The sequence below is a fragment of the Macrotis lagotis genome, chromosome 1 (genome assembly GCF_037893015.1).
Source record: "Macrotis lagotis isolate mMagLag1 chromosome 1, bilby.v1.9.chrom.fasta, whole genome shotgun sequence".
Lineage (NCBI taxonomy): Eukaryota > Metazoa > Chordata > Mammalia > Peramelemorphia > Peramelidae > Macrotis > Macrotis lagotis.
Genome location: NC_133658.1, coordinates 824,361,294 through 824,388,482, shown reverse-complemented (window position 1 = coordinate 824,388,482; position 27,189 = coordinate 824,361,294). Strand labels below are relative to the sequence as shown.

General features: G+C 34.2%; 1 protein-coding gene across 4 annotated transcripts in view; it reads right to left on the bottom strand.

Annotated features, from left to right (window-relative positions):
* FNDC3A (fibronectin type III domain containing 3A) overlaps positions 1-27,189 on the bottom strand; it is a 127,330-nt gene that overhangs the window by 40,574 nt on the left and 59,567 nt on the right. For all 4 annotated transcript variants that reach the window (XM_074217130.1, XM_074217131.1, XM_074217132.1 and 1 more), the window contains 9 exons: positions 23,627-23,864; positions 22,481-22,750; positions 18,872-18,930; positions 14,908-15,065; positions 12,586-12,645; positions 12,085-12,223; positions 8,245-8,298; positions 3,630-3,754; positions 2,350-2,524 (listed from right to left, as the gene is read on the bottom strand). In XM_074217130.1, coding sequence (XP_074073231.1) covers positions 2,350-2,524; positions 3,630-3,754; positions 8,245-8,298; positions 12,085-12,223; positions 12,586-12,645; positions 14,908-15,065; positions 18,872-18,930; positions 22,481-22,750; positions 23,627-23,864 — 1,278 coding nt within the window. The remainder of the gene's footprint in view (positions 1-2,349; positions 2,525-3,629; positions 3,755-8,244; positions 8,299-12,084; positions 12,224-12,585; positions 12,646-14,907; positions 15,066-18,871; positions 18,931-22,480; positions 22,751-23,626; positions 23,865-27,189) is intronic.

Sequence of the window (27,189 nt, the reverse complement as noted above, 5' to 3'; positions counted from 1 at the left end):
TATACATATCTTATAAACATAATTTCACTTTTTAATAGTAGAAAGAGACAGAAACTAGAAAATGACCTTTTTTATCTTCTAAATGTCTATAAGTCAAGGTATTGTTTTTTTTTAAGTTAAACTTCTTTACTTTCCATTAGGTTGAACCAGTTTCTCAATGCTGAAGTGTGGGGGGGGTAGACAGGTAAAAGATCACCTTATCAGTTAAGCAAGTGATAATGAGAATAACTGTGCTCAGTAGTGTCTAGTCACTAGGTAAGGAATTCTTTGGCCATACTAACCCATGAAATGAAGGAAAAAATTACAAAATAGTCCTCTGTCCTATGCAGTCTATTTCAGCTTCTAAAAATACCATAGTAGAATGAAGTGGGGGAAGGGTAAAGAGAAGAGGAGAGGTAGTTTAATAATTGCAGTTTTTAAGCTATCTATAAACACAAATTTAACTACTGGTATGCTAAATGTAACATCTTATATCAAAGACAGGGTGACATTATTTTTGAAAAGTAGTAAATCAATTAATTACTGATATTGTCATGGTGATTAAACCAGAACACAATAAAGATTAAGGCTAAATGAAAGAAGAGTTTCTAAGTTTTTGTTAAAGACAAAGGAATTATTGGTAGGGTTGGTTTAATCATCTGCCTAAAGGAAAAAGGAAACATTATTTTATGAGATGCTCAATTATCTTTTTACTTCTGAGTTTATGATGAGACTAGGCCAAAAAAAGACCAATGGGAATTATAGATCATGCATCAACATCTGCTACAAAGAATGAAGAAGAGAAAAATTCTATAAGAATTGGGTAACATCATTCAAACCAAGTCAACATAAATTTTGATATTCAGTGAATAAGTATAAGAAGGGGCAAAGGATGAATAAAAGATGTTGGACTATATGGTTCAGATCTGAGAAAAAGAAGAGGTTTAGACATCTTATTCAGAAATGTGAGAGTAACATGGCACATCACAAATAAAGAAACTGACACTACTACCGTAGGAATAATTTAAGTATTTGTGGTCAATCTATTTATTAGCAAAAAACCCCCCAAAACACTCACTAGTAATGACCTATCTGGACTTGTCACCCATGATAGAAATGAAAAATACTATGAAAAAGTACTGGAAAATGGATAAAGGTCACTGTTTTCAGATCATCTATAAAAGTTCAGTTTAATACTAGTACCCTAAAATGTGAGACCCATGTTCAATGCCAATCAAAGTGATATACTATTAGATCATAACAACAATGAACATTCTTGATATAAATGAAACCAGAAAAGAGAAGGAAATTGTAGCTAAATGAAGAGCAAACTGAAGAGCACTGCCAGAGTTGCTTTTATTTATATCCAAAGGCAACAGAAAACTTGTACTTTTGATGATCGGCAAAAAATCATGAAGACAACAGTACTTATGTAACAGACATTTGTTGAAGAGAATCAGGATTTACAACTGTACTACAAAGTCAATAAAATCCTCTAAATTTATTCAATAAACTTTTCAGTGCTTAATTATATCAATTATGGATTTAGAAATCAAAGTGGTCAAAGAGCTGTGGATTAAACAAAAGTCTTGCATGCACAAATACTTTCAAGAACAGAGTTGGGAGGTATTAAACTGGGCAAACACTTTACTATTACCCTATCAAAAAAATGAAATTGGCAATATTTTAAGAGAAAAGTTGTTAATGTAAGTCATGCTAAATAAGCTGACTAAACGTTTAGAGGAAAGGCAGATGGATAGTCATTTAGGATTAAGGCTACTGAAAATTCACAAACAAAACTGCCTTTCCAAAGTTTCTACTGCAGTCCTTACAGCAGTTCAAGCATAGTTATAAGTCTAATGGAGATGAGATCCTATTGGGAAGCCACTTCTTAATTTGAACTATTAGTTTCACAGGGGAACTCTTTATCTTTATTGTATAAGCAGGCAAACCTTTATATACTGTAGCCCTTTGAAAAGCAAACACATTTGGTTGACTCAATGCCAGTGATATTGTCCATTCACTAGTGGTTTTAACTGTTCTCTAGGGGACCCAGGGCTATTCACTGAAGCCTAAAAGAGACCTCATTAAGTTGCCCTGTTGTATAATTGTACCACCTTTGCTACCCATTGCTATAAAAGAGATATACACACAAACCTCAAAGAAACAATCAAATGTCCAAACCAAATTAATTGATGGTTGGGTTGAAGAAATGGTTAGGGAATACATTTATTTTTTAAAATTAATTTAAAAAATATGCAACACATCTAATAGTACAAAGTGGCTAAATCATTTACTGCATTTGAACATCAGTATATGCTAAAAATCTTTACTTTCAAATGTCTTATTTAAAAATACACAGGAACTTACTGATGTCTCCTCTTCCATCTCTAAAATATATGAGATGCCTTCATCTGATGGTGTTCCTGAGGGTTTGCTCCACTGTAAGGACAACCAAGTAACTCCAGCTTTAACGAGGGTAGGACTTGCTGGCATGGAAGGGGCACTGCCTGAGGTGTAATATAAGACTTCTTCACTAAAACCACTGTTATAAACAATAAAAAGAAATCCAGACTGAATGGAAGGACCTAGAAACATTCTTTAATAGCTTAAAAACTAGAATATGATGGCAGATTATGATTGTAGTGGGAATGATTCCTTGGATTTGACAGTGACTTCCTGTTAAATGTAAAACTCTAATCAAATGCTTTTTATTACTGCTGCACATACACTTACTCCACTTCCCAGCTCTGTCTGTTTTTGTGCTGGAATGTACTCTCCTTCTCATCTTTGACTTTCTGAATAATTTTTTTTTCTCCCAAGACTCATCCCAATCCACCACAGAAAACCATCTGTGTTATCTCAGATTATCCTAGTTACCACATATCTGGTATGCATGTGTGCATGTACATATGCACACACACATATATAGTTAAACACATATATACATATATTCATCTTATTAGAGCATGATACTAAAAATATTCATCACTATCACTCTAGCTCTAAATAATTCAAATATATTTTAAAGATATTACATATATAATCTTTGGGGTAGTTTCAAACATATAGGACATCAACTCAAATTTTTATGTAATTTTGCTACTTTCAATGTCCTTTCAAATAATCTTAGCTATGTATTGTATGAAAAAACAATTTTGAATCACTAAAGTCAGGTCAGCTATCAATCATTTTCATTCATCAGAGGTAAATTTAGATGGATGATCTAGAATTTATTTCAATGGTACTTTGGGACCTTTATTAAAAGTTTTGTTCTACTGTCTCACTGGGCATGTAAGCAATCCTGGGTTTTTGAGTCTATCTATGGCAAATAAAGGCAAGTGTTGCCACATTCTAAGTTAAAATGGGGGGGGGGGCAGCAGCACTCAAATTACTGGTCTGTTAACTAAATAGCCTGTTTAAATTTGGAATAGCATCAGAAGACTGTTGATAGATCATGATTTGGGGGTTGAGGAAGAGACTTTAATTAAGGTAAAATACTTTTTAAAAAATTTTACCCCAGCAAGAGCCATAAGAGAATGCCTTTTTTACAACACTAAAAATCTGAAAGCAGGATTTGCTCTGGATAATTTGTACTGTAAAAAACTGAAAGGTATTTCTTTGTATTAGTTGATATAAATATGACTTACCTTGTGCCCTTGTCATTTTTGGCTGCTAGTCTAAATTTGCAACCCATTGCTGGTGATAACTTAGTAATCCTAAATTGCTTCTGTTGACCAAAGTAACACTGGCAAAATTCTCCATTTCCTTTCCCCTATAAGGAAAGCATGAATTTTACATTTTGTATGTTGTTATAAAAATACAAATCAACACCAATGTTACTGAAAATCCACTGGGTAACAACTAAGATACTATACATCAAATACGTTTTTGTTTAAAGATACATACAACCACAAATATCAAAGGAAGGTAAATAGTATTGGAGAAGTTCATTATTTGATTAGCTCAAAAGTAATGAAGGATTACATATATGACTTTTGGGGAAAATCATGGTGCTAGTTATAAAGTCACTTGGAGGAATCCAAACCAATGTATTTAATTAAAAAAAAAAAGAGAAGGCTCTGTGTTTGTAAGTATAGAAAGGTTTGAACTAAATATATGAAGAAACCTTGTGGGAAGAAATATTTCCTAGCTAAGAGTTATGAAATAAGGAAGAGGAAAATTTGGTACTAAATAGCAAAAAGGAACTCTAATCACATTCATGTCTTTGTTGAGCTATTAAAGGAGCATTAATGCTTGTGATACAAATTTTAAAAAAATACATTTTAATTAAGTCCAACCTGATGAAAATAAAAATTATGATACCTTAAAATTTCTTGTCTATCAGATTTTTTTTTTTTTGGTAAGGCAATGGGGTTAAATGACTTGTCCAAAATCACACAGCCAGGCAATTATTAAATGAGGCTGAATTTGAACTCAGGTCCTCCTGACTTCAGGGTCTGTGCTCTATCCTAGCTGCCCCCAAATTTTGATTAATAGTCATGTGTGTATTTTTCTAATAGCTAGAGAGCTTCACAATTTTTTTTTTAGGTTTTTTGTAAGGTAAATGGGGTTAAGTGGCTTGACCAAAGCCACACAGCTAGGTAATTATTAATGTCTTAGACTGGATTAGAACCCAGGTACTCCTGACTCCAGGGCTGGTGCTCTATCCGCTGCGCCACCTAGTTGCCCTAAAATTGTTGATTTTTTTTTTCTTTTTTAGGTTTTTGCAAGGCAAATGGAGTTAAGTGGCTTGGCCAAGGCCACACAGCTAGGTAATTATTAAGTGTCTGAGGCCAGATGAGAACTCAGGTACTCCTGACTCCAGGGCCAGTGCTTTATCCACTGCGCCACCTAGTTGACTCACAATTTTTTTTTTAAAGTTAGACTTCAAGTAAACAGACCAACTCCTTTTCTCTCTTAAAAGCAGAATAGTTATAGGACTGAAGATAGGCCATTCAAATGGATTTATTTTCCTCAGGCTACTCCTTTTAGTTGAGTTCAAAATCCTGCCTGGGACACTTACCACCCTGGGTGATTTTGGGTCAGTCACTTAACTACTGTCTGCCTTGGCTGCTTCTTTGTAAAGTGAAGATTCTAATAGTATCTAGGTCAGGTTGGTTATAAGGAGCAAGTGAGATAAGATATATAAAGCACTTTGCAAACCTTAAAGTAAGATTAATAAATTAACACTAGAAGGACCAGGTTAAATGACATCAAAAAGATTCTGTTATTTGTTTTGAAATAACATTTCTCCCTTTTCTATTTTCTTTGCCTTATGGATAAAAATGCCCTCTTGCCAAATGATGCAGCCTGGCCCTTTAAGGTCTTCTTAACTGACAGTCTTTCTAGTTTTGGTAGAGTAGAAAAGTTATATGTATTATTTGGAAGGGAACAGCATACATTTAAGAAATTCCTTCGTTTAGGGGCAGCTAGATGGCACAGTGATTAGAGCACCAGTCCCGGAGTTAGGAGGACCTCAGTTCAAATCCGGCCTTAGACACTTAAATAATTAGCTATTATCTTGGGCAAGTCACTTAACCCCATTGCCTTGCAAAAACCTAAAAAAAAAAATTCCTTTGTTTATTCTAAAAATGCTACTTGCTTAAGAAAATGGCTGTACTTAAGAGCCAGCATCAGTAAGTGCTTGTCAGAAGCAGATGGCCGATTGGATCAAAGTGTCAGGCAGAAAGTCAGGAAGACGTTGATTTATGGCCCTTCTGAACACTTCTAAGCTAAGGGAGGATGGGCAAATTAGAACTACTCTGAAGTACCAGTTTACTCATCTCTGAAATGGAGATAATTTGGGCTGTTAATTCCTGTTTCACAGAACTCTTGATATGGAGTAGGCACAAATGAGATAGTGTATGTAAAGATTTTACTTTGTAAATCTTCAAGTGCTGTATACATTCAAGTTATCATTCCAAGAATACTGACTAATTCAATAATGAGTCATATGCAAACAACTCATATAATTCTTATTAAGCAATAAAGTCAAAAGTTAAAAACTTAGATTTCACCATCTTCCCAAAATAAATGAGTTAATGAAAATTGATATTTTTCTTAAATATGCAAAGAGACATATTGTTTCACTGAGTAGTAAATTTAAATAAAAAAACAACTCAAAAAGTTCTTTGAAATGATTAATTTTTTTTCCACAAGTGCTATAAATCAATTAGGAGAAAGGCATGTAACATTATTAATTACCCTGATTGTCATCAATGTAACAACTTAGTAGTGAATCTGAACAACTGGATTGCTTTAGTCAACCTATCACTGATCCACAGATAAGGAAGAAGGAAAAAAAGGGAGAGCAACAAAAAATAGTCAAAGCAACTTTATTCCTAATAGCAACACATTGGATCTTTTTTTTTATTTTTAGGTTTTTTTTGCAAGGCAAATGGGGTTAAGTGGCTGGCCCAAGGCCACACAGCTAGGTAATTATTAAGTGTCTGAGGCCGGGTTTGAACTCAGGTACTCCTGACTCCAAAGCTGGTGCTTTATCCACTACGCCACCTAGCTGCCCCAACACATTGGATCTTAAAGGGAGTGTTATCATGATCCAGAGAGCTAACCAGATCTAGTGATTCAAATCCTACCTCGAAGCAAACTGGTTCTGAGACTTGGGGCCAGTCAAATAACTTCTCAGTGATGCTCTGGACTGGAAGGAGGTCTTGGAGTTTCATACATGAAAGAAATTAGTTCCCAGCTATCCCTTAGCTCCAGACATTTCCATTCACTAGCTCCCAGGCTCTTCCTCTCAGCTCTACCTCCTCCTGTCTTCCTTCAAATTCCTTCTGAAATCCCACCTTCTACCAGAAGCCTCCTCCAATTTCACTTAATTCTCCTGTCTTCCTTTTGTTGCTGATTTCCTATTTGTCCTGTAGAGAGCTTACTATCTCCCCTCCCTTTGATTCTGAGCTCCTCTCAAGGGTAAGGACAGTCTTTTGCCTGTCTTTGTATCCCTAGCACCAAGTCCAGTGTCTGGAACATTGTGCTTACTCAGGGTGACGGAATGACTGATCAACTGACTATGCCTACTGTTAACAAATTAGAGGCAATCTATTATATCCCATGACTGGGAAATAGCTGAACAAACTACTGATATGTCAATGTTGTAAAAGGCAATTATATCATTATAAGGCAGTCTATAAAGAAATGTGAAAATGCATACAAAATTATGCAAATAAGAATTAAAAGAACAAAAAATACACTAATAAAGGTTGGGGGGAAGACAGAAACAAGCATATGTGCCCCCCCCATCCCTCTAACTTGTGAAATTTTGCAGAGCAGCAACATCTCAGATCCCATACAGGGGTAATGAAGTCATTCTACGGCTATCCCTAACTTAGACCAACAAACTTTTATTTAATTATGTAAATAAAAAACCAGTACAACAAAAGTACAAATTATATTCTTACTAGTAAGTAAAATAATTATTTAAAATTATAGAGAAATGGTTATGCTTTCCTAGGTATAGAGTAGAAGGGAAAAGTAACAAAACACATGGACCATGTAAAGAAAGGGTCAGGTTTGACTATGCTCTCCAATTCAGTGCATCTTCTCACCAGGGAGCTGAGCAGCTGGCAGCTGTGCAAAGAAAACTGGAGGCAGTGAGTCTCAATTCTGCCAAGTGAAGAGACCTAACTAAGAACAGGAAAGTGAGAAACAGAAGAGCTGCAGGAGTCTGGGGTCTGAATGGCTATTACTACTGTGTAAATGAAAATTAAAACTACTAAATGAGCTGATATGCCTGAAATATTAATTCTCTGGAGTCCCATTTTTACCTCTGTAGCTTTATTCAAGGCTTTTCTCTGCATTCAGATTTAACATCACTTATACTTGGCAATTTCTAGACAACCCTTTTGCTGTTCTTGCTTCTAGACTCTTCTGCCAAACTAGGATTAAAGCCACTTTCTTGTTTGCAAGGCAAAGAAAGGCTGTGCTACAAGAGAAGTGTGCTTGCTAGAGCAGTAAGAGTAACTTTAGCAACTGAGATAGGGCAGTTGCAAGTTTTAGACAATTGTGGTTTTGTACACAAAAACTGTATAAAAAAAGTTCAATAGATTATTTCAAAGGGTACAAATTACTTTGAATAGTAATATAGAATAACTATGGGACTTCATTTCATGGTACTATTCATAGGAAGCCTGAGTTTACAATATTATGACCTTTAGAAATATGGGATCTCAATATTTCTTTAATATGATGACAATCTTGATCACTCTGAGGAAATAAAAGTATAGTTAGTATTAACTGACTTACCTCATCCCATTCTAAAAGGTAACTTTGGATTTTGGAACCATTGTCACAAGGTGCCTAAAACAGAGAATAATTCCAAATCAGAACCTCAACAAAAATTTACTGTGCTGGAATTTTAAAGACTTTATTGCTAGAAAACATATAAAGAACAAAGAAATACAACATAGTCATGGAAATGCTTATTATGAAGAACCAGATAGGCAGCATCATGCTTAGAGCACTGGATTCAAGAGTTAGAATATGCCTTAGAAACTTACTATCTGCATTGACTTTGGAAAAGTTCTCAACCTTTTTCAGTTTCCATTTCTTCATCTCTGAAATGGATCTAAAAATTACATTTGCCTTCTGGGGTTATTGTGAGGATCCTAAGATAACATAAATCTGTGCTAGACAAACTTAAGAAATGATGGGCAAGATGCACTCAGAAAAACCTGGACTAACAATAACTGATATAAAAGTAAATTGAGTGAGAATGTTGTCCACAGTACCAGCAACATTGTCAATGATGACTAACTATGAAAGATTTTAACTACTCTATGATAACGACTCAAAACAATTCCAAAGGACCCATGATGAAAAATGCTATCCAACTTCAGAGAACCAATGATCTATGAATGCAGACTGAAGCATACTTTTTTTTAACTTTATTTTTCTTGGGGTGACTTCTTGGTTGAGCTTTCTTTTGCAAAATGGTCAATCTGGAAACATTTTGCATGACTCCCTATGTATAATATACATATCAAATTGCCCATTTCTCAATGGATAGGGAAAAGATAGAGAGGGATAGGATTTGGAACTCAAAAATATAAAAATATGAGTGCTAAAAAATTGAAACAAACAAAAGCAAAAAGTTCCAGTGTTAGAAACCTGTGCTTTTAATTGCTCTAAAAACTGATTTGCTTTCATTTGATATTAAATTCTTATAAGCTTGGTTATCTGACTTTACAGACCCAGTAGAGTACAAGCAGTAAACTTACTGGGACTGATAAAATGAAAGAAGCCAGGAGTGACAGTTGAAGTAGGCTACCAAGAAAATATTATAGTATGTTAATTCTTCTCTGTTGAAAAGGAGTTGATGATGATGATGATGTGTATTTCTATAACAACTCAATTCCTCATTTTTTTAGGCACTGCTGAGAATATATAAAATGCATGTATGTCAAATCCTATTAGGATTAAAAAAACTTATTTTAATGGAAATCTTTCTAAAATAGGTAACTTCTAAAACTGAGGATACTGAACAAAACTGAACTCATTCTTGCTGCCTCCAGGTTCAATATTTTGAATTGCTAATGATTATAATATATTGCTAGGCCATGGGGACAACAGAAAGATAATATGGTATGGTAGAAAAAATTGTGAAGATAAACTCAGACAAAATCTGGGTTTGAATCAGACTTTGTTTTAAAAGGTTTTTTTGCAAGGCAAGGGGGTTAAGTGGCTTGCCCAAGGCCACACAGCTAGGTAATTATTAAGTGTCTGAGACGGGATTTGAACCCAGGTACTCCTGACTCCAGGGCTGGTGCTCTATCCACTGCGCCACCTAGCTGCCCCCAAACTTGGATTTGAATCCTGCTTTTCACCCTTGGTTTTCAACCACAACTTCACATTTAACTTCTCTGATTCTCAGCTTTCTCTCCTGAAAAATGCAGTTAATGATAATGTTAGTAGTCCCTGTCTCATTGAAAGAATCAAATGGCTAATAAAATGGAAAGCACTTTGCAAATCTTACACTTCATAAATGTTGGCATATTACTTTTTATGCCATCTGGGGCTACTGAAATATGCCTGTCCCTATACTAACAGCTATTTATTTTTTGTCTTTAAAATTTTTTCTGTCTCCTCTTCCTTATCAGGCTTTCATAATGGTTATTTCCATCAGTTGTTGTAGAACAACTTAAGTTGCTGCTTTTCTTTTTTGGTGAGTTAGAAAATCAGATAAACAAGCTCTCTGAAAATGCATATAAAATAGAATTTAAAACACCTGAGAAGGATCTGGCAGACTCTCTCCTATGAGATGGAATTTGCTGAATAGAGTTTGTGACAACTGTTTTGGCTGTTCAGAGAAATGGTATTATTTTCAGGTTCTTGATTGTGTATTGGTTAGCTATTGCTGGTGGATAAATGACTGCTTCTTATATTAAAGCCTTAGGGAAAAAAATTAAAAACAACAAAAAAAAGATCTGGGCGGCTAGGTGGCGCAGTGGATAGAGCACCAGCCCTGGAGTCAGGGTACCTGAGTTCAAATCTTACCTCAGACACTTAATAATTACCTAGCTGTGTGGCCTTGGGCCAGTTAACCCCATTTGCCTTGCAAAAAAAAAAAAAGATCTTCACTCTTCTCATGGGCTTTTACAAGATTGATATTAAAGATAATGTTCATGTTAAATCTTTCAAATCTCAGAACACTGGAGTTGGAAGAGCAGTGGAAAATGATCTAATTTAATCACTCATTTTACGAATGGGAAAAGTAAGGCCCAGAAAGGCAGAAAGACCTAGATTACAAAGCAAAGACTTTAACTTTCTTCTCTTTACAACATACTGCCTCTAGACATAATTTCAGCTTTTTGATTAACTGGAAAAATCATGGACTAGAATACTAAACTCTCTGACCAGGCTGGTTAAAAATAATGTTAAATAAATGATTCTAAGTCCTTAACTACACAAGCAAATTAGCTCTTTGGCTTCATGATAATTTATTTGTATGTGCGTGCACATACACACACACAGTCCTTGGACAATTTTTCCTAATCTCACAGAAATACCTTACCAACTGCCAGTGAACTCATAGGGGAAGAGGGATGGTCTATTAGCTCTAAACAAATATGGATACATGAGGATTTTAAGCTAACAAATGCATTCATTCAATACACAATCTTAGCTCTGCTTTCCATATCTGTAACCTGGAAAATAATGCGTGTACTACTTACCTCTTAATCAGGGTGTTATTTATAAAAGTCAAATAAGATGATTTATATTATGCACATAAATTACAAACATGGCATAAATGGATCTATTAACCAGATCCTTCAAACACATGTTCAACAAGTCAGGCTATAAACATCATCAAAAACAAATGATATTTTTGAAATCTGTGTGTGTTGAAGTTTTTGAGATATACAGAGAGAAAGCAATAAAAGTCTTCTTTGGACAGCCAGCACAGTGCTATCTTGAACCTAAAAATTACATTTTTTTCTATCAGAAATGCCTAATTTTCCAAAAGCAGTAAGAACAAATTCTAACCGTGGACTATGTCAAGGGCATGCAGGCAGCCTACAGTATAGTACTGTGGAGAGAGCACTGAATTTCAAGTCAGAGGGCTTAAATTCAAATCCTATTTTCTTATTACTACCTATGGGCCTCTGGGTAAGACACTAAGCCTCTCCTGAATTCAGTTTTTCTCATTTATAAAACAAGGGGGCTGGACTGAATGGCTTCTGATATCCCTTCCAGTTTTAGATCAACAATTTTGTGAGGCTGGGGCTGAAAAATAATACATCTGCAATAAAAGGCTGACTGTCCTTTGCTTTTTATAAAGTAGACAGTTTTCTCAGAATGCAGAAAGGATTTCTAGTCTGTTTTTTTTCTCTGCCTAGTTTTCATAAGCATACTGTGTAGACAACTGTGGTAATAATGTCTTAGTGTTTTGTGTCACACTCAAGTATTAAACAAAATCATGAGCAGCATCATATTGAAACATGAGGAACAGTAATATTGCAGATATGCATATATATAATCACTAACTAGAAAACATGATTACCTTTATATTTTATCTCTTCAACAAGTAATAAGAATAAAAACACTCAATTTTCCATCTAAAAAACTTTTTTTAGATTTACTTACCTTCCATTGTAATGTGAGTGAGTTTTTGGTTCGGTTGGCAATTCTTGGTGGATTGGGTATATCTGGTTCACAGCTCAGTGTGGTAAAACTTTCAGCTTCTGAAGGATTTCCCTTTATGGAATTACAATCTGCTTGTATTCTAAAGCAATAAAATAAAAAGTTTATCTAGAGTAATTCCTGGATTCTTCAGTACATTTATCAAGAGATAATGAACTTTCCCCATAATTATTATACTATGAATAAGGCAGTTTCCATGTTAACTTGATGTGTCCTCTTGTGTGTATATTGTTAGAATACTAAAAACAAGATTTTTTTAAAAATGAAAATACAAATAATCCTTTAGCTAAGTGCTACCAACAGAAAATATAACAGCCTATATTCCGTATCAGTCATGTTTTAACACCAAAATGTATACATACAAAGTGGTTCCTTCTTAGGAATTACACTCTTATATTTGTCATTTGCTTCAGCAGAAGAAAATAATTAATTGGAATTACTCACTTTGCATGGTAATCTGTTGCTGGCTTGAGATCATTTACAATGACACTTGTTTCTTCTCCCCTGGGAAAAAAGTTTACCACTGCTTTTATACTCTGTGACATATCATTCTGAGATAAAAGAATACTTACCAGAACAATTACATTATATTTTTAGTTTGATTTTTTTTAGTACCTATACAGAAAAATATTTTACTGACTCTAATACATGGAAATAAATTTTCATGGTTGATTTTGAATTTAGATAATTAGGATATAAGCTGAAATGCATCTATGTACTTCAAAGATAGGGTTCCACCCAGATTCACTGTGTTAAGACTAGAACAAGGCAAGAAGATGGGACATTGAGCTTACTTAAAAACTACTTTTATACCATTAAAACTTTACTTACAAATAACACTCATGGCAAATATAGCAAAATCTGTAGCCTATTGGCTATATTTTCATGTTACTGAAGTGCTTGAATATAATAAGTTTTCAGAATGTTCCAAAATCCAGACTCTCTACTTCAAATTAGTGTATCTCATTTCATAAGAAAAGAATGGAACTTGTGGAACTAATAGAAAGAATACTGGATATGAAATCAGAGAAACTGAGCTCAAATTCTCATCTGTGACCATGGAGAAGTTAATTTCTCTGGGTACCAGTTTCCTCACTTGTAGGGTAAGGTTGCTTCAATTGACTTCCAAGGTCTTTTTTTTTTTAGCTCTGAACTATATAGGCTAACAAATTACTAAATAAAGAAAAACTTCTCAATCACAATAGAGATACCCCTCATGCCCCCAAATCAGTGGTCTATTTTCCTTCTGTGGTCTGTATCAAACATTTCTAACCTATGCAAATGTTTATCATAGTGGTTAGCTGGTAGGGATAATGGCTAGGCCTCTGATTTCAATGGTTTAAGAAAGTTTAAGAAACTTCTAGGTGAGGAAACTCCCTCTACCAATATAGGTTAGTCAGGAGAGATGACTGCTTTCTCCAGGACCCCAAATCAGCAATCAGTATGTATCAGAGATAGGACATTAACCTCTATGCCATAATGCTCTCTCAGTCTTTCTATTATCTATTTTTATTTCCATTCTTTTTTCCTTTTCATTCTCCTCAGTTTCTTCTTTTCTCTGCTTTCGGTCTTCTTTTCTGCTGCTGCCATTAAATAGTGACAGAAGCTAGTGTAGATGGATAATCAGCTTCTATAATTCAACAAATATAAAATAACCAGATAAAACTAGGTTCAGCAGAAACAAACTCATTATGAGAAAATTCCATCATAAAAAATAAGACTGTCAGTGCAGTATGCCAGGAAGAAAGTCTAGTAAGGGTTGTGACAGAGGCTGGCCTAAGGTTCTTTCTGCAGTGCAGATAGATATAGGTAAGAATCAACCATCCTCTTAAATATTTGAATAGAAGCCATTAATAACAGAAGAGCAAGAACCAATAATTTATTTTATCTGAGAAGAGCTGATATATAACATCGTCTGCCTTAAAAAATTTGTTAGCTGACAAGATGGTGTCAGTATAGAGGTGGGACCAGGTATTCTGTAAGACTGCTCTAATGGCCTGATACTTTATTAAGCTTTACATTATTCTTTTCATCTAGCTAGTTCTTAAAGGCAGCCTCCTAGAGAAATGGTTTTCTTCTGGTATAGGTCTAATTATTCAGCTCTTAATGTCTTTCTTTGTACTGTTATGCAACATATCATTTAGCTACTAAGATATCTCTTTGTTTCATATGGCAAAGACTGACTAGTAAATGAACAAAGTCTTGAAAAAAAGCATTTGTTATACTGAATTATCTATAAGAATTTCCCAGTAATGAGAAACACCAACTATAACTATGGTTGGTTGATATGCAATATACATTCAAATTTAGCATTTAGAACCATAATGTTTTCAAAATTTTATTACAAGTATAACACTTAGATGAAATAAAAGAACTATAGTTATAGATAAATGTAGACCATCGAACTTTAAAAAGCCCAATTTTTTTTTTCACAGATCAAGTTAATGGAAGAATTCAAAAAACATTTCAAATCTTGAGAACTCTCTATTACATGTGATTACAGTAAATGTAAGGAGAAATACAAATACAAAAATTGCTTCTACCACTGCATTTTGGTTAATTGTTTGTGATTTAGAACTTTAGAAAGGTGTTTGAGGGATAAGTTAAATCACTTGCCCAAGGTCACATAGCTAGACAAAGATCTTGAAACCAGATATTTCTGACTCCAAAGCCTTTATTCATTATACCTTGTGGCTCATCTAATCAATTTATACTTAAAAGTTAGCTTATGTAACAAGGAGAAAAATAAAAATGAAAAATACCTACGCATAAACACTTTTATATTTCCCATCCTTTCCAGTATTTGAAACCAGAATTTCATAACCATATAGCTCTGGCGCATTATTTTCCTCTGTTTCCCCATTAATGTTGCTGGAAGGAGGTGACCATGTAAGCACTACTGTTCTTGCTTGTATATCTGATACCTGTTAAAATATAACATTTAAAAATTCTTTAAAACAATGGCTGAAATGTGACTATGAATGTGCTATGAAGAATCACAAAAGAAATTGATACAAGGCATGATTCCATATTCTAATACACACACATAAAAAGCTTCTAATAGGAAAGGCAGAAATAAATCCATGAAAAAGAAGCAAACATTACATTATAATTTATATAAAATGTGTAAATATATATACACATATTTACATATAACAGTTCATCTGGAGAAACATACCCATTTGTAAATGGGCATGGGAACTGGTGAAAGGTCAGAGAAAGCATGCCAAGACTAGAAACATTTAGGGATATTCAGGGTTATAAGGACTATTAGTGTCACAGAAGTAAACAGATCTCTGCCTCCCCTCCCTGAACTGTATTTTTTTTTTTAATTCTCAAGTTCGGAACATAATTATCTATTATTTTGTTTTAATTCTGCTTAGTAGAAAGGTTCCTGAGTTTGTCAATTTAGGAAAAGAGGGATCAAGATTAAACTTGAGAAATACTGCAGAAAATAGAACATCTTAATGCTATGGATATAGAGATCATACACTCTAAAGAGGAAAGAAGAGGGATGGGGAGGAAAAAAGAGAAATGGACAGTAACTTCGTAGTTTTTTTTTTTTTTTGCAAGGCAAATAGGGTTAAGTGGCTCGCCCAAGACCACACAGCTATGTAATTACTAAGTTTCTGAGGCTGAATTTGAACTCAGGTACTCCTGACTCCAGGGCTGTTGCTCTATCCACTGCGCCACCTAGCCACCTCAACTTTGTAGTTATTAAATGTGAAGGAACAAGAACAAATGTGAAGGAACAGGGATGCTGGTGGCTAATATATAGAGAAAGAATTAGTTGTTGAGAAGGAAGAATTGGAAGCATGTGACAATATAAAATTTTAGATGAGTTTAATTTTGCATACTGGTGAAATATCTGCATGACATCTGCAACTTTTTCTGATGACAAAAAAATACTGGACTGTCACCTTGTGAGGGGGAGAAAAACCTGATCACTTATTCTAGTCATTTAAATGCAACAACTGTGTTATTAAAGGTGTAATATGTTCAAAGAACAGTTTAGGAAAAAATGTCCTGAAATAAATGGGGTCTTTTTTTCCTTTGCATATTTCAAGCTTTACCTTTACGTGATGAAAACTGCAGAATAAAAATAGTTGTTATAAAAAATAAGGGCCAGTATTAATTATTCTTTTTTTAATTAATTTTAATTTTTTTAGAAAGGTTTTATTTATTTTGAGTTTTATGATTTTCCCCCTAATCAGTATTAATGATTCTTATCGGAGAAATCATAAATTTGAGGCTAGACAGGTCCTTAGAGGTCCCCCTAATTTAACTTTCTCATTTGTGGACAAGGAAATTGAGGTCTAATGCTTCTAAGGTAGTGATAGATGCAAGATTCAAGTTCAATAATTATTTTTGCTGAACTGAGGTCCTTTATTGTTTTACAAATACTTGCAGCTGTTACGTAGATATGAAATCCTAAGATTACATAAACAAACATTGAAACACTAATGTTGTTAAAGCCGTCAGATTCCTTTACAAGTAAAAATATAGAAATAGATTTTTGGCAATTATTATTATTTTTTTGGCAAGGCAATAAGGCTGTAAGTGACTTGCCTGGGGTTCAGACAACTAAGTGTCAAGCGCCCGAGGCCAGATTTAGTACAGGTCCTCCTGATTTGGGGCTGGTGCTTTTCTCTTCACACCATCTAGCTGGCTCCATTGGGAGTATTCTTTTAAGTTTATATGCTAATTTGTAGAAATATGCTCATTATCTCGAGGTTCTCAAACAAGAATTTAAAATAAAATTACTTAACACAGATGAAAACTACAAATATAGCCTTGGAGACATTGGAAGAAGCAGAGCCATTGTGACTTAGTGGGCAAGAATAGTGAGTTTTTTTCAGGCTTCTTTGTACAGACAAAATTGGAAGCCAACTGGTCATATTATAGGAACTTAGGAGCCTCCAAAGTTCTAAGAATTAATTTTGTTTCTCCACATATAGCCTATTTCAATTGCAGGTTTAGGATTTCTTCTCTTTATACTCTTTCCATTTTTACTCATTTCTAATGTTCCCAAAATGTTTTTTTGGTAAAAGACGTATTTGTTTTTGGCACAAAATAAATGTGGTTAAATTTAAGTGTGTACTTTTTTTAATCATGTGAATTCTGGTTTATTGAAAATCAGGGGGTGGCTAGGTGGCAGGGGTGGCTAGGTGGCACAGTGGATAGAGCACCGGCCCTGGAGTCAGGAGTACCTGGGTTCAAATCTGGCTTCAGACACTTAATAATTACCTAGCTGTGTGGCCTTGGGCAAGCCACTTAACCCCATCGCCTTGCAAAAAAAAAAAAAAAATCAGAGGACATCTTTCTTAAATGCCTTTTTTTTGTGAGCAATATTTTTTTAGGTTTTTTTTTTTGCAAGGCAAACGGGGTTAAGTGGCTTGCCCAAGGCCACACAGCTAGGTAATTATTAATTGTCTGAAGCCAGATTTGAACCCAGGTACTCCTGACTCCAGGGCCGGTGCTCTATCCACTGTGCCACCTAGCCGCCTATTTTGTGAGCAATATTAATGAGTTTTTAAACTTTTAAAATTTTACAACTATAAGGAGATTTAAAAAAGGACTTTGCATTTCCAAGAAAAATTATCAAACTGAATTTAAATGGTCAAAGCAGGTCTAATAAAAATACAGCGCCCATAAAATGACTGAAAGCTACTAAATATATAGGAAAACTTTCCTTTAAATGCTTTATTTACATATTTATTAGTTAAGTGACAAATGTTCTTTTTCTAAAGCTTTGTTCATGTTTGTTTATCTAGACTCTTGAAAATATGACCCACAGAATAAAACTGTATATCCATTATTGTTTCTCCTCTAGTATTGCTAGTACTCTGGTGTGGGTCATCTTTCTCATATTTAGACTATTACAATAGTCTGCTGGTGGATCTGCTAGCCACAAATCTGTCCCTACTTCAGGTCATCCTCCATTCAGCTGCCAAAATGATTTTCCAAAATCAAAAGTATGACCCTGTCATCTCCCTCCTCAATAAACTCCAGTGGTCTTCTATCATATAATTTCTAGGATTAAATATGAAATAATCTGCCATTCAAAGCTTTTAATAAACAAGTTCCCATTCTCTACTTTATTCCTTCTCTATCAAATTCTTCTAATTCCAACTCTAGTCCTCTTTGATTCAGTGATGTCAGCTTCCTGAATGCTCAAACAAGATGCTCCATGCCTAGAATGCTCTCCCTTCATCATTACCCCATGAGACTTTGTTCAAGTTCCAAGATAAAATTCTTGCTTACCCAAAAGGCCTTTCCCACTCCTCCCTATGGTTAATGTCTTTCTTCAGAAACTTTCCCTAATTTATCTTTCTGAGGGAGACTAATTTACAAAGAATTTTGAGTCAGTCAGACTATTCATATTTGATCCTGAAAATGATACCACTAGAGTCTAGAGCTTGTTTGGATGCATTTATTTACTTTAGTGGTCTCTCTTACTACTGTGAGCCCCTCCCTCAAGGACGGGGACTCTCTTTTGTCCTTCTTTGTATCTTCAGTGCTTGACAGTGTCTGACATGTATTAGGTGCTTAATAAATGCTTATTAAGATATGTAAATATATAATTATAATGTTTCCATTTTAGTCTAGAATTAATTCTAAAACATCTGAACAGAAACCTATACATATTATGTATATAACAGTTATTACCAGTTTTTATGTACAGAAAGGCAAAATCTTCAAAAATGAACAATGTATCTCAGGTACTCACCACTGGTTTGGAAATGTTAGAAAGAAGGGCTTCAAGCGCTTTTGTTTCTTCATCCTTTTCTTTAAAAAAGCAAATAAAATATTGTAAAGAAATGGCACAAATACAAATGTGACATTTTAATATTGCAACTAATGCCTAAAGTTTATAATTTCAAATTATTTCTCTTAAATTTCCACTTAGCAGCTTGCTGGCCAGTGTTCTTTTGCTTTGGCTTAAATATCTCTTCCGATGCCATTTTTGAAGCAGTAAATAAAAATTAAAACTTTAAAGTCATTTTTTAATGACCAAAACATATTATTTCTCAAAAATAAAAAGTGAAAATGTTGGCAATCAAAATTAGAAAAGTGAAATGTTACATACATTTCATGGCCTAAAAAAAAGACTGTATTTTTAAAATCAAGTCTAACTTAATGAAAGACTAGTAGGGGGGTTGTTGCATGACATATTTTAATCAGAGGCTGGTGACTGGATTTATGCATCAGTACAGCAAGTTCTCTCTCTACCACTGCAGGCTGGCACCTTCTCTGAAGCCTGGGAATCTCAGAGAGCTGTTAAGAGCTCTTGTGAGTTGTCCAGGGGGTTACACAGCAGATAGATGTCCCAGGCAGGACTTGATTTCAAGTTACTTCTGGCTTGGAGGTAAGATGATGTGCTTACTCAAAGTCAGGAAGGCCTTGCCTTCAAATTCTGTGGCCTTGAAGAGCTTTAACCGTCTTTCTAAAAAGATAAGTGCAATTTCACTTCACTAGAATTAAGAGCCCCCACTGATAATGGAAACTGAAGCAGTGGATCACTCAAGTGACTCATACAGGTTTACAGAAGACTACAAAACTAGTAAGGATGAACTGATGAAGGAAAAAAATTATGAGGGTTTAAAGTCACAGAATGCTCATGTAAGAGGAAAGGAATTTCATGATGGAAAAAGATAAAATTGAATTTAAACTATGACATAGGACTAGAGGAGGTGGGAAAGAGGAGCTGTATTTTAATAATTCTCTTCAAGATTATTTTTATTTCTCTTATCTTATTCAAAGATGAAATGAGTTGAGAAAAAGCTTTATTACATAATGATTTATATTAGAAAACATTAATGCTCTTTATTGCTATTGTCTTGAACTAGCACTTAAAACAAGTTTTTAAAAGATTTATAAAAAGGGCCCCAGTTTTTATTTCTAAAATATCATGGTCCAACAGAATTATGTGCCTCTATGACCTCATGACAATCTTTTGGGGGCTACAGAAGGTAAAACTAACATAGTTCCAATTTACAATTGAAAACAAACTATGTGTATCCAAAAGAAATAGGAAAAGGACCAAAATGAACAAAAATATTTATAGAAATTCATATTTATCAACTGGGAAATTGCCAAACAAGCTGTACTATATGATCGAGACAGAATATTACTGTGCTAAAAGAAATGATGAGGAGGGGTAGACTCAGAAAAACATAGCAGCACGTTTGAACTGATGCAAAACGAAGTGAGAAGAACCAGGAAATCATTGTGCACATTAACAGCAATGTTGAAATGATGATCAACTGCAAAAGACTAGGCTTCTCTGATCAATAATACAATGATCCAAGACAACTCCAAAGAATGCATGATAAAAAAATGCTATTCACCTTTAAAGAGAGAAGTGATGAACTCTGGGGGCAAAATGAAGTGTAATTTTCTCACTTTGTTTTTCTTGTCTTGAAATATGGATAATATGGAAATAAGTTTCCCATGATTTCACACACAGAATGAATATCATATTGCTTACCTTCTCGGAGGGTAGGAGAAAGGGTGGGATAAAGGAGGAGAATTTGGAACTCAGAATTTAAAAAGGAAAGAATGTCAAAAATTAATAAAAAAAAAGAAAAATACACACTGGGTTAAGGATAAGACCGGGGTCTAGGTTACATTTTATTTTAATTACAATTAATAACATGCAGTTTGTAAATTGTGGAGGATTTCTTAAAAAGATGTTATAGAGGATATATTTTATTCCATAGGCAGCTCAGGAGTTGGAGAAGTTCTTATATATTATGTTCTGTTCAACTTTATGGATAATTTCTGTGATGGATTTTTGAGATTATGTAGACAAAACACAACCTTAAATCATTTACTCTTATGATTTTGGAGATGTTAATTTAGTCTGGCATTCCATGTAAGTTATCAGTTATTTTTTTTTAATTAAAGATTTTATTTATTTTGAGTTTTACAATTTTTCCCCTAATCTTACTTCCCTCCCCCCCACAGAAGACAATTTATCAGTCTTTACATTGTTTCCATGGTATACATTGATCCAAATTGAGTGTGATGAGAGAGAAATCATATCCTTAAGGAAGAAACATAAAGTATAAGAGATAGCAAGATCAGACAATAAGATATCAGTAATTTCCCCACCTAAATTCAAGGTAATAAAATAGTCCTTGGTCTTTGTTCAAATGCCACAGTTCTTTCTCTGGATACAAATAATATTCTCCATTGCAGACAGCCCTAAATTGACCCTGATTGTTGCACTGAAGGAATGAGGGAGTCCATAAAGGTAGTATCCGTTTTTTTTTGTTTTGTTTTAGGATTTTGCAAGGTAAATGGGGTTAAGTGGCTTGCCCAAGGCCACACAGCTAGGTAATTATTAAGTGTCTGAGGCCGGATTTGAACCCAGGTACTCCTGACTCCAGGGCTGGTGCTCCATCCATGGCACCACCTAGCCGCCCCAGTATCAGTTATTCTTAAAAAACAAAATGTATGGAAGTTTGTCTTACTTCAATCTCCTGTGCCAAACATAGTTTCTTGCATTTTGCAAGTAACTAGTAAATGTTTAAAAAAAAAACTACAACAAATATCAAAAAGTTATTAGGAGGAAGAATATTTAAAACAAGAGTTTATACAACAAATCATGAAATAATTCAAGACCAAGAAGCTTATAAACAGCTAACTAAAATAAAGGAGTCAAAATCCTTTCTATACAAATAGAAAGCTTTAATTTATTCTTTACTTATACAATATTCAGTAATACACAGGGATCAGTGCTTATAATTTCCTGAAAAAGAATAAGAACTACAGGGTAGAAAAGAAAACCATTACTTTCTTACTACTTGGCTGGGAAAGGTCACACAAGAAAAAGAATTTAAGGGGGGGAAAATCAGAAGGAGGAAGGGAAAGCAGATTTTGTAAAGTTGGAAGAAAAGTAGAATATATCAAGTATAAAGTAAGGAATGAAAATAAAGATAAGGGAGTAGTCAGAAGACTTATGGGCAGAACAAAGAATAATCAGGATAAAGATAAGAGTTGAAATTAATGAAGATCGATATAAAAGTTTTTTGACTTAGAAAATATCTTTTTTTTCCCCACTTGGAAATTTCTTCTGGACAGGCAATTAGGCCATTTGAGGGAGATCATATGGAGTTTTTCTACTCATACCATGGTCAAATAAGATAAAACTATGCATTTTCAAAGTTGTGAAGTACTGGGCTTCTAATTTGCCAATTCACTTTGCCACTATAGAAATAAGCACATTATTAGGAGTTTTTTTTAGTATGAGAAAAGTTAACAGGTTAAACGAAATGTGATAAAGGGAGAAAAAAGATCATATAGCAAAAGAAAAATAAAATATTTTAATTACCTTCTCTTTCTGTATCCATTTGTGAGACAACTTTCCCTTTTCCTGCTTTATTCTTTGCTGGTCCTGTGCTTAAGCCACCCACATTATGCCCTTTTATAAGTCCATTATGTTCATTTGTAGGAGAAGGACATTTCTGAGGTGATGATGGTGGGCTACTCAATTTATCTTTTTGTGATCCCTGTCGATCTTTTAATTTCTTCTGTAAACGCTCATAAGTTTTACTAGATCTTTCATCTCTAAAGTTAGATCTACCATGTGTAGAGAGTGAATCTTGAAACAAGAAATAAAAAAATTTAAAACACATTAAAAATGCTTATGAAAGCATAAAAAATAAGTCACTAAATTTTACCATATACCTAAAAGACATGTGAATAAAAACCATATCACTACAACTATAATGATAAAAAGGAATTCAAAGAGCTATTTTAGAAATAAAATCAACAGAATTCACATATGATTGGTTGTAGAAGATGAGAAAGAGAAAAGAAACAAATGATTCGGAAAGTTCAAGTCTGGGTAACAGTTATTTTGTTCAATCACAAGGAAAAAAGGGGGGGGCTGAAGATTACTTATCTTTCTAAATAGCACTGTAGTATAACAATATAAATGTAACTTGGAAGCATATAAACTCCTTAAGGTCAATTTCTTCCTTGCTTGCCCATTGCCTAAATGCTTTGTTGAATTAGAATTGGGTATTTCATCATAAAGGACTTTTACTTCTTTTTTATGAATTAAAAATGAACAGTCTAGCAGTCTTCAAGGCTATCCCTCTAATTCTACATGCAGAACAGTGAGCCCAAGGTGACATGGACAATGGCAAAAATGGAATTTGAACCCAGATCCTTGGAATTCAAATATACATCATAACTTTCATCCTTTATCTATCTTAATCACATCTTTATACCTCCTTGAATGGAAAGTTGTCAGCATCCTCATGGTGCTAGAAATAGTGAAAATAATTAAGATAGATAACAGCACTTTCACAATTACAAAATGCTTTATATATCATATTCAATATACACTTAGTAATGAATTGTTGTAGTTACAATGATTTCCAGTTGAAGATAAGAAAGAAATGGCATGGGTATTCATCAATGAGAGAATTTTCTTTTTTTAAAGGAGCTTAACTTTCAAATATATACTTACCTAGATCTCCATATACCTGTGAAGGATGATATTGTGGTATATACTGTGTTGCTATATCTCCAGTTCCTGAAACTGGTGAGTACATATGACGAGGTGGAGGAGGCATCATGGCTGGAAGAGGAATGAAGCCAGGAAGAGGAGGATGGGGAGGCCTGTGTATCACTGTATGACCACCAGGGTGAAACTCAGGTGCCTGGGGAACCACAACAACCCTTCGAACACCATTGTCTTCAATAACCTGTTAAGTCCCAGGAAAAGAAAAGGGATGAGCATTAGGTTAAAATTTAATCCTCAAGATTGAATGGTGTTTTTTAAAGTGTGGTTTGGTAGAAAATGAGAACTTCTGAAGAGCTAAAGATTAAAGAAAAATTTCCATCATACTGTCAACAATATCATTTGCTAAATACCAGCACCATGCAATGATTTCATGAGACATCCATCAACAAATAGTAATTAATGGCAAGGCACTATAAGAGGGGCTAAAAAAACAAGGACAAAAGTGAGGCAGTCCCACTGTATGGGAATTTCTATATTTACAGGATGTAAACATTAACATATTAAGAAATTTTTAGAGAAAACAAAGGTTGGACTGAGAAGAGGGAATCAAAAGGACTTCACTCAGGAGATAATTCCTAGGAAGACCTTTAAAGGAAATTAGGGGTTGTAGGAGGCAGTAGTGAGATGACAGAGAATCTCAGTTGTGACAGGCAAGACATGGAACATCATCGGTGAAGAATAGGAAGTAGGACAGTTTGAATAAAGGTAGAATGTGAGAAGAGACTGGATAGACAGGTTGGAACCAAACTAAAAAGAATTTTAAATGGTAATTTTTTTTTAATGTTAGAGGTAAGAGGAAACCACTGTATCTCTGTGAAACTGGGTCAGACATGTGCCAAAGGCTTAGAAAAAGATGATTTTTTAAATCACAAAATTATTAAAAGGATAAAAAGCATCTAATGACCTAAGAATCTATAGGTTAAAAAAATCAGTTCACAAAGGAAAAAGATGGTTTTGAGATCAAAATTTTGACATAAATACATATAATTACAATGAGGAGAAAAAATGAGCAAACTATCTAAGGTAATGGATAGGACTCTTGCACAAGGAACTCATTTAGCTATCAATCCTAGGTGACTAAGCTTTGCAAAGTCCCTGAATAAATAAAACTGTGGTACACAGTAAGAGGATAGGACTAGAATTTAGAAGACCTTGCCCTGACAGTGTCATTAACTAAAAATGAAACTCTGGGCAAGTCATCTCACCTCTCTAAGTTAACTCAGTTCTTCCAAGTATAAAATGAAAACGAGGATCACAAGATTTCTAAGATTCTTCCTAATTCTGATGGTTTATGATTCTACAAATGAGCCCTCTAATTTTCAAATTTAGATTCCTTGATAATAAATTTCTTTTCTGCATCTGCAAGAATAAATAATCAACATGTTTATCTACTTTTTCTCTCCAAAAGCTCTGGGTATAAAATATCACATTAAGTTAACTTTTTTATTTTGCTTTCTTTGGACTTGTTTCAGAAAGTTGAAACTGGACAGATATATGACCTCTAAAAATGAACTACTAAGGGGCAACTAGGTGGCACAGTGGATAGAGCACTCTACTACCTACAAATCAGCAGTATTTGTTTACATGCAATTCCTATAACTGCAAAGACCACATGTGAGTCAATTCTCTAGAACTACTAACTCTTCCTTGCAAATTTTTCTTCTAAACACTATATGTTTGAACTGCAAAACTTGGAACAGTCAAAACCATTTCTATTTTTTTTGCCAGTCCCTTAAATTGACATTTGAGCAGTTTCCTACTGCAATGTGGAACAAATTCAAGACTTCTACATTCTACTTCTTCATCTGATTTTGCCTTTTTTAAAATCTCTCATTTACTCAAATACTCTTTTGTTTAGTCTTCCTATAGCCAAAGTTCTGGAAGGATCATCTTCACTCCCTCAGTGTTCAAAATTACCTTCCCAAGTCAATTATGAGAAGTTTCAATGGTTTACTCTTTGCTCAATTTGAATGAGAAGAACTTCCATGGCTCTTCTTCATCCATCTGAGTTACCTTTACCTTTTACTCCTTAAAAGGTATATGAGAAATAGTTCTGCTGTACTTTTTGCATCTTAAGAGCAGCTCCATTTAAATGAAGCCATATGGAATCTATCCTAGACAATGTGAAAACATTTTTTAAGGGAACAAGGCAAGGTATGTGATAGTGATTTAAAAAAAAATATTTGGCATTTAAAAAAATAAACAAACCTAAATTCATTTATATTATAATATGTCTCTCCTAATATCTCCTTACTTACAAATGAATTACAACAGAAAATAAAGCCCTCATAATATGCACACATAACCCATCAAAACAAATGCCCCTAAGGCATCAGCTCATCACCCCTCTGGCAGGAACAATCTATTCTTTTAAGTCAACTTAACATGATGATCAAAACATTTGTGTTGTAGCTATGTGCTATGGCCAACTCAAACCTACATATGCTTCTTAATGTGAATTTTTAAAAGAATTAGAATACGGGAAAAGCACACTAGGTATATATATTTTTAAAGCTGCCATTTTTGGTTAATTATGTTTTCTTCAGAATTTTCTCCTGGAAGTTTCTTGGCCAATAATAATTGTGAACTTACTTTCCATGTATAGTGTTATCTTGAATCTAAATTAAGGGGTGAATTTTTTAGGAAGCATGAACTTCCTGGAGACTTTTGGCATGCATTGTATTATTAGGAATATAACCACAAAATCACATATTGAATTCAGCTGTCTTATGTGAAATATAAACTGAAAGTTGTTTCTTGCTAATAAGTGAGATCATTTCAAACTGCATAGTGTGCACGCAAGAAAATGATATTTGAGTACAGAGAGTAAAGTGGTATTTACAGGCAAAGTCCACTAAGGTGATTTTCATAGGAATTTCAGTTTGGTCAGCTAGACAAGACAGAAGATAAGAGTATAACACACATTGACAAATTTTATAACCTATTACATATACATCAAAATATTCATAGTAGTACCTACCACTGGCAAAGAAATATAAACCATACAGGTGCTCCTTCATAAAGGAATGACTATAAAACTACAGACTATTAATATAAAGAGAAGGCAGTGGCCAGTTATTCATTAAGTGCTTTCTACGTTCCAGGTCCTGGTACATGCTGTGGTACATGCAGCACAGCAGAAAATGATGAATATGAAGACATCAGAGAAAGACAGGAATATTTCTAGGAATTAAGACTAAATAAAAAAGACAATATACTAAATGAAAAGATAACTATAAGAAAGATAAAACTCTGAGTAATTGGAAAATAATAAAAACAATCAAGGTCCCCTGGGAATAGCTAATACAACAAATATGCTTCTTTCCGCAAAAGAGGTATAACACTTTTACCAACTTTTTTTGTTCTTGTAGAGATGGTTGAAGTTCCACAAATGACTGTGACAAAAAAAAAATGGCTTCAAATAAAACTTTTTTCCCCTTTCAAATGCTCAAATTTATATTATCCCAAAGCTGGACCCAGAATTTTACAATTTTGCTCAATTATCA